This window comes from Xiphophorus hellerii, chromosome 9 (assembly GCF_003331165.1).
Source record: "Xiphophorus hellerii strain 12219 chromosome 9, Xiphophorus_hellerii-4.1, whole genome shotgun sequence".
NCBI classification, from domain to species: Eukaryota; Metazoa; Chordata; class Actinopteri; order Cyprinodontiformes; family Poeciliidae; genus Xiphophorus; species Xiphophorus hellerii.
Window position 1 is genome coordinate 32,499,562 of NC_045680.1, and position 8,641 is coordinate 32,508,202.

Here is an 8,641-nt window from a genome sequence, read left to right on the forward strand (position 1 = left end):
CTGATGCCCAGCAGAACCAGACGGAGCGCCGGGTACCTGGCCAGGTGAGTAGAACCAGAACCGCTCCGGTATCGTCTGATGGGGTCCAGAGCGGTTCTGGTTCTGGTCTGTGACGGGTTCTGGCCGGGTCTCTGAGACCCGGAGCAGAACTGGTTCTGATCTGTTCAGAATGTTTCTCTCTTTCAGTCAATAATCAATAATCAGTTCATTATGGTTTGGGCTTTCTGCAACAGGTTCTTCAGCTTCTGGTCGGTTCTGGTCCAAACCCAGTTAAACGGGCAGCCAATCAGAGCATGACAAACTGCTTCAGTTACTTTTATATTTTATAATTATTTGAAAACATCCAGCTCTAAAGAATTATTAGATTCATTTTTTCTTTGTCTCTTTAAGGCCCCCTGGTGGCTCCCAGCGGACCAGCAGGGGGCCGCGGACCACACTTTGAAAACCACCGGTAACCTCTGACCTCCAGATCCTGGTTCTGGTTTTGGTTCTCTGAACTTTGACCCCACAGTCAGAGATGTTCCTTCAGGAAGGTGAACAGAACCTGGTGGAGGTTCTGGATCAGGATAATCTCCGGTTCTGGGTCTAGTCGGAACCGCTCCGTCATAGTGGAACCCTGAAGCTCCGCCCCGTACCCCCACCCCTTTCCGGTGGGCGGGGCCTGATTTGTCTGCGCTGGTTCCGCTGCAGCGGTGAGTCAACCTTCATCTCTCCTCTTCCTCTTCTTCTTCTTCGCTTTTTAAATAATTTTATTTTTTTACTTATTTCGCTTTAAATGCGCCAGTGCGTCTATATGTGCATGCGCTGTGACGTCATTGTGCGGCACCGGACTTTGCTCTGCAGCAGAACCGATCCCGGTCCGGTTCGAGGCGGGTCGGAACCGACCGTCACTCCGGGCCAGGATCTACTTTTCGTGCAGAATGATCCAATCATGGATCAATGAGCTGCAGCTGGTATCAGTTATTGATCAGTTTACTGATATTAATGTGACGCATCAAGGTGGACGCCCGCAGGCAGCACGACTTCCGGTGAGGTTTTCAAAACAGAAGCGAAAGGGGTGGAGCCTCAGGGTCAGAGGTCAGCGCTGCCTGCTGGTGTTCCACAGGCCCAGCGGCTCTCTGAGGTCATCTCACCTGGAGGTCAAAGTTCGTGGTGAGGTCAGCTGCAGGAACATCAGCAGAGGTTCTGATCCGACCTCCTGCAGCCTCAGACGGTCCGATGAGGTTCTGGAGTCCAGCAGAACCTCTCTGGTGAGGTTCTGACTCTTGTTTTGAAAGGGTCTTCCTGTTTCCTTGTGGGTGGGGCGGAGCTTCCGGTCAGAACCAGAGCAGGCCAATTTGACCCACCGGCTGTGGTTCTGGTTCTGAACATCCACGTAGAGAAGCTGTTAGTTTCTCTTGATCCACACAAGTGAGGACTCAAAACCTGGACCAGAACTTTGGGTTTACCATCAGAACCAAGTGTGACCCGACTCTTTCTGTGTTTCAGCGCCATGGAGGCTCATCAGAACCGTCTGCAGCAGCTCGCGGTGAGTTCTGAACAGAACCGACCCAAAAGAACCAGAACCTGTCCTCACTGCAAACCGGTCTTCCCATCAATTAAACTGATTGATTGAAAGAACAAACAGACTTCGATCAGAACTGATACCAGCAGACAGAACGGGTCGGGTTCCTACAGAGACAGAACCCAACCCGTTCTGTGTGGGTTCAGACCGGGTCGGAGGTCAGGCTCCTGGAAGGTTCTATAGAACCGGACCGGGTTTAGCCAGGCTCTCAGGAGAAACAGACGGGTTCTCTGCCTCCAGCGGCCGGGTCCAATCGATGCTGGTATGGATCCAGTCCAGGAAAATTCTGCATTCAAACCGGGCCAGCTTTATTCAGAACCACTCAGAGACAAACACACTGGCAGTCTGCCAGCAGGAAGCACCTCCTCAACCCTTTCAAAATAACAGCATCAGACACACACAACCTCTGACATCAGGGCACTGACGAGTCGTGAGAGGTTCAGGTTCTGGTTCTGGTTCACTGAGGCCAAACTGACTCAGTTTCCCATCATACCTCAGGAAAAGAGGAAGTGGCAGACGGAGATGGAGAACAAGCGGCGCCAGCTGGAGGATGAACGCAGAGCTCTGCAGCACCTGAAGGTTGGTTCTACTGGTAACCATGGCAACTCACCAGATGTCTGCAGGCTTTGATTGGCCAAGATCAAAGGTCAAATTGATTTTAAGTTTAAAAAAAAAAGTCCATTTGAATCCTGCGAGAGTTAACCCTTCTTTCAAACGTCAGAGTGTGGCTGAGGGGGCGTGGCCTAAATGGGGCTGTGTTTATTCTGTTGATGCCAAAACAAACATGGCTGCCAAGTCAGTCCGGGTAGGAGTACCAACAGACGGTACCAACACAGAGCCATGTTGTCACCTGAAGGTGTCGCTGTGTCTGTCTCTTCAGTCGAAAGTTCTGAGGGAGCGCTGGCTGCTGGAAGGACCCACTGGTCCGGACCAGAACCAGAACCGGGACCCGGACCAGGTCCGGAGTCAGCTGGAGGAGGACGAGGCCAGAAGCAGAACCTTGGAAGAGTCCATCAGGAGGTCTGATCTGGTTTCACAGCGGCTTTACTAGTCCTTCATTGTACTACGTTAATTTGTGAGTTTATTGATTGGTTTGTTTATTTTCTGGTTTTTTTCTGTTTCTTTTTCTTTATTTCTGTTTATTTTTGCTTTTTGTCTGCAGGTTGGAGCAGGAAGTCTCCAGTCTGGAAACTGGACCTGTCTCTCAGACCATAACACACTCTGTTGTGAGTAAATACGCTCACTCAATCTCACTGGGATTGTTTTATTTTGAAATGTCTCAGCTGTTTCAAGTGTGATTGTGGAGGTTTACGTCCTGTCTCTGTGCCTCCAGGTGATGTCAACACCTGATCCAGGTAACTACTTATTCTCTGCTTCTTATTGTGTTGCTTCTACATTTAACTCATGTCTCTGATCAGCTGTTGAGGTCAAAGGTCACAGCAGAATGGAGCTGGGCGGAGCTAAGCCGTCAGGTCAGGTGATCCAAGGTGGGAGCAGTTACACCAATCAGGATACAGTAATCAGATTGCAATAAAGAGTGATGACATCACATTCTGTCTCTGTCTTCCCCATTTGTCCCATGAGACCCTGCAGAGGTCAAAGTTCACAAAAGTCTTAAAGTCAGTAAATCAAGAGAAGCCCGGGGTGAGATGAAGAAAGGTGAGTCAGATGTCCAGCATGTAATCCAAGTAAACTACACCTGAACAGGCCAGTAGGTGATCTACAGCCTCATAACATGTTAACTACAAGTTTATTACATGTCAATTACACATTTATAACATGTTAACTACCGGTTAAGATGTTACAGGTTTTACAATGGCAACGCAACAGGTGACCTCATATTAGCATGGCTTTTCAGGTTTAAAATGTGCTCACTACAGCTCTACAGTGTGTTAACTACATGTTTATAACATGGTAACAGGTTTACAATGTGTTAAAGGCATTATAACATGATAATTACAGGATTATTAATAGTGTTGTGCTATGAAAATAAATAGTTGTATTATAACATATTACCTACAGCTTTATGGGCCTGCTAACCAGTTTGTAGCCACAGTCACCATTAGCTTTCTGTCAATGTGTTGTAATTCAATTCCAGTTTAGAAATACTAACCAGGTGACGCAGACTGCTGGTTGATCAGGTCAGAGGTCAGGCTGGTGCTGACATCATGAGTTCCTGGTTAGCATCTGTGTCTAACAGCTCTTTATTTCTGTGCCTCCTTCACACTGTTTACCATGTGCATCCTCTCTGACTACTTCCTGTCCTCCACTTCCTGTCCTCCAGCCATGTACTCAGTGGAGATTAAAGTGGAGCGGGACAGAGTGACGGGGGAAACCAGAGTTCTTTCCACTAACACCAAACTTCCTGTTGACCTCTCCGATCAAGGGGTCAAAGTTTATGAAGATGAACAGAAAGGTGAGATTTAACAGAAAGCTGAGCGCGCTTTAGGAGAAGAGACAAGGAGCCTGATGAAGAGGAAGAGGAGGAGGAGGAAGATGGCTTCAGATTTAACATGAAAACGTCTGGTTGTTATGACTCTGTGTCCTTCTCCTAAAGTTACTGCTGGCATCAGGATGATGCAAGAGAAGCAACAATCTGTTCTGCAGCTGAGGGCAGGGCTGCAGTGGTGCACGGTGTGATGTCATCCAGTGCTGCGTTGCTATTGGTCCTTCAGCAGCAGGTGTGTCTAGTGTCCCTCTAACGTCTCGTCCCTGTCCCCGTGCCGTCCCCGTCCTCATCCCCGTCCCCGTCCCTGTCCCCGTCCCGTCCCTGTCCCCGTCCCGTCCCCGTCCCCGTCCCCGTCCCTGTCCCCGTCCCGTCCCCGTCCCCAGTGGTCCATGAGATGAACGGGGACGACGCTCACCTGCTCAGCTCCGTTGAGGTGGAGGAGCTCATCCACAAAGCTGACGAGGCCTCGGTGATGTCACATCCCGTCACCACGGCAGCCTCCCTGCCAACAGGAGAAGTCCTGAGGGAGTTGGACTTTCCGCCAGAACCAGAACCAGGGTCCACACGGACCCCCAGTCACGCCCCGGCCGTCGCCGCAGAGATCACAGGGCTGGAGGCGGTGGCCGGCGAGGAGCTGGACGTGGCTGAGGCCAGCGCTGAGAACCCGGTTACCATGGTGTTCATGGGATACCAGGATGTGGAGGACGAGGACGAGACCAGGAAGGTTCTGGGGCTGCAGGGCACGGTGAAGGCGGAGCTGGTGCTCATCGATGACGGAGATGGAAAGGTAGATCCACCTGCCTGTGCTGCCCCGCCTTCTGCTGCCCCGCCTTCTGCTGCCCCGCCTTCTGCTGCCCCGCCCACACCGACCAAAGCTCCAGAAACGGTGATGGCGAGCAACGGGGAGGCGGCGGCGGAGGGAAGGGTGGCAGCAGGGAAGAAGAAGCAGCCGTGTAAATGCTGCAGCATCATGTGATCATCACATGACTGAGACTGAACTAACTCCGCCCACTCCACCTTTCCCTTTAGCAACATGACATCACTTCCTGTTTTCTGCTGTCACTTCAACAAGTACTGAGAACACTTAAGTACATTAGCATTAGCATGTTAGTATTCCACTCTCCAGGTGTGTTCGCCTGTATGCCTGTCTGTTTCCTAAAAGAGGAAATAAAATGAAGTTACCGTGAAGCTGTGTGTGTGTGTGTGTGTGTGTGTATTGTTGACTGGTGATCCAGCTGCTCCCAGCCTTGGTGGCTCTCAGATAGTTTCTGGGTTTCTTCTCTCTGACTGCCCGGTTGGGTGTTCTGGCCGGGCCCTGATTCCGGACCTCACAGCAGAACCAGAAACAGAACCTGGTACTGAATTGCCTCAGTTAGCGGACCCAGACTGTGACTCCATCAGAACCCGTGGCTCCATGCAGACCGGCCGGCAGCACCATCAGCTCTTCCTGTTTCTCTTCTTCTACAGAACCTGTAGGTGGGCACCACGCCTGGGACCTGCTGTCACCATGGTAACCACCAGGCAGAGGCCACCCAGGAGGTCATCTGTCAGGATGAAGGTCTCCCTGCTGCGTCCTCTTCACCTTCTTCTTCTCTTCCTGCTCTCGGTGAAAGCCATTGGTTGTTTTCTCTGACCTCTGACCTCTGCTGTCTTTTCTGGATTCTCTCTTATCCTCTGAACTGTAAGTCATGGATCTTGTCAGCTGCTTTCTGAATGTAATGGGTCCAGTTCATTCTGATCAGACTGGTCAAAGAAGAGCCATGGTTCCCCCAATGGGGCCCATTGTGGCCTGTGCAGCTGATAACAGCTTGGATTCCTGGGGAAGCAAGTCCACCTTCCTGCAACAAACAGGAAGGGGTGGGGCCAGACCACATGGCAGACCAGTATCATATTTGGAAATCGAACCATTGCACTCCAGAAGTGAAGGGGGCGCTATTTCCTATATTATCCATGGTCTCCGTTTTATTTTCTTTTGAAATCTGTGATATATCTTCATCTTTAAGAAGGATTTTCACTCTCAGCATGTATTTGAACTTCTCTCTTTTATTTACTTCAGCGCAGCTCACAGTTTTTAAATTCTGTGTACTTCTAAATCTGCTCCTGACAGTTGCATCTTTCTAGGTCTACTACTGCCTCTAGTGGCATGGAGGTGGTAACACAACTGATATATTTACATCACTAAGTCAGAATACAACAAAGTCTTTATTTATTATTAATTCTGGCATTACTGGCACCATAGAAGATAAATTCTGTAATAAAACAACATAATGTTTTCATTTTCTTAAGGATGTAGAGCTAATTAAATGACCTAAACCTACACTCACTGGCCACTTTATTAGGTACACCGGTCCAACTTCTCATTAATGCAAATGTGGAATCACATGGTAGCATCTCAATGCAATTACGCATGTAGACATGGCCAACACGATCTGCTGCAGTTCAAACCGACCATCACTCAAGTAACCACTTGTTACAATCGAGGTCTGCAGAAGAGCATCTCTGAACGCACAACACGTAGAACCTTGAGGCGAATGAGCTACAGCAGCAGATGACCACACCGTCTGTCAGCTAAGAACAGGAAACTGAGGCTACAATTCACACAAATGTAACCAAAACTGGACAATAGAGAATTTGAAAAACGTTGCCTGGTCTGATGAGTCTGGATTTCTGCTGCAATATTCGGAGGGTCAGGTCACAATTTGGCGTCAACAACATGAAAGCGTGGATCCAGCCTGCCTGGTATCAACGGTTCAGGCTGCTGCTGGCAGCGCAATAGGATATTTTTCTATTCTAAATCTCACCTGTCATAAAGTCCAGCCGCTGCCACCTGCAGGCAGCTGTGTGTGTTACAGTTCAGATTCTGACTTTATAGTTTCTGATGATAAAAATCTGAGGAATCATGATGATAAAATCCTTAAGACCCATCAGGGTCAGAATCGGAACATCTGGACCCGCTGAGGATTCAGATCAGTGTGTTGAAGGCTTGGTATCACTGGTCAATCTATCCGCCAAATTCTTATATTTTTTTTGTGTTGTATTTATATTTACTTATATTCTTATATTCTATATTCTTATTCCTTGTTTCTTGCATAATTTAAGGTTTTTCTTGCATAATTTAAGGTTTTGGTTACTCACATTTAGTGTGTACCTTAGTATTTAATTTGTATTTTTGTATTCTTTTGCACCTTTGCTTACTGTGTGTTATCCCTGTTTTTTGCCTGGGAGCTGCTGGTAACTTCAATTTCCTGAGGGAGTCTTCCCAAGGGATCAATAAAGTACAAGTCTAAGTCTAGTGTGGTACATCCCAGTTGCTTTGGTTGACTGAGGTCATAGTTCACATGGCCCACACATTCTGCTGAAACAGGTCAGCAGGAAGTCCAGGTCGCATTGCCAGCTGGTTCAGTAAACATGGCGGTCCTGACAGGAAGTGAAGTCAGAACCAAGTCCCGACATGGATAGAAATACAAACCTGTGTGTGTGTGTGTGTTTGTGTGTTGACATAAGGGCAAGGTGGGGGAGGGGTAACGCGGGGGGTGGTGGGGCAAATATTGTGTCTGTGTTTCTGTCGATCAGCAGAATTCCTGTCTAATTCCCCTACTCAGCAACACACACACACAGACACACACACTCTCCCGGTCGCTCTGATTCGTCTGGTGGATCTTCGGTGAGTCCTGCTTGTCTTTACGTGTTCTTACTTGTGTGACATCATGATGATGTCAGCTACCTGTGTTGCTAATCGATGATGTTATTGAGAGTAGAATTTTAGCCCAGCCCCTACAGCTGCGGCTCCTTTGCTGTTTATTTTCTGCCTCAACCAATCAGAGCTGACGGTTTAAATTTTATTGGTACTCCATCTGTCCGACTGCTGGGTTTGGTTCTGGTTCCGACAGTAAAGAAACCAAAACCTTCATGAAGAGCAGAACAACCTGGGAAACCAGCTCAAACATAAACCAGAACCGGGAGAACCATCGGAACCTGTCGTTAAGTCCTTCAGCTTCAGAACCAGAACTGAATTCTGTTTTAAACTCTGCGCAGCTTTCACACTCAAAAACAAAAACAGAAAAGTGCGGCGCAAAAAAACCCCTCAGGGCCTCATAAAGTGTGCGTACACACAAAAAATATGTGGTGCCATATTTTACACAAAGGCAACATGTATAAAATGAACGTGGTGTGAAAGTTTGCATAAAGATATGCAAACTTTTTACCTGCAGTGAAAATGTGCGGCAGCCACTTTTAATACGGACAATAACAAACTAGAAGGCATCAAAACTCACCTAAATACACTGAAACCTGAAACCTGAATTTATTCAGTTATTTAGTCCAAGAAGCATCAAACTCGATGGTTATCATGAATCTTTTATTGTTTAAACATAAATGATGAAACTGAACCAATTTATCCTCAGACAACCTAACACACACACACACACACACACACACACAGAATAAAGAAAATAGAAATAGAGGATGTGAAAACCTCAATGTAAATAATCATGTTGCTCAGTTTGTGTCTCATAAAGATGAAACTCATCGTCTGAATGCATCTATTTATTCTCACTAGAGAGAAACCAGGGCTGATCAAACAGTTTGATTATTGAAGGTGATCAGGTGTGGAGACAATCCCAGGTATA

The 8,641-nt window shown here is 47.8% G+C and overlaps 1 protein-coding gene across 1 annotated transcript; it reads left to right on the forward strand.

Moving 5' to 3' along the window:
* Positions 1 to 1,203: 1,203 nt before the first annotated feature.
* Positions 1,204 to 4,989, forward strand: palm1a (paralemmin 1a). Its single transcript, XM_032572336.1, has 10 exons — positions 1,204 to 1,250; positions 1,489 to 1,528; positions 2,063 to 2,143; positions 2,445 to 2,584; positions 2,727 to 2,790; positions 2,898 to 2,919; positions 2,983 to 3,051; positions 3,149 to 3,223; positions 3,849 to 3,980; positions 4,397 to 4,989. Exons 1-10 carry the CDS (start codon positions 1,219 to 1,221, stop codon positions 4,987 to 4,989), a joined length of 1,248 nt encoding a protein of 415 aa, XP_032428227.1. The 5' UTR covers positions 1,204 to 1,218.
* Positions 4,990 to 8,641: the final 3,652 nt, after the last annotated feature.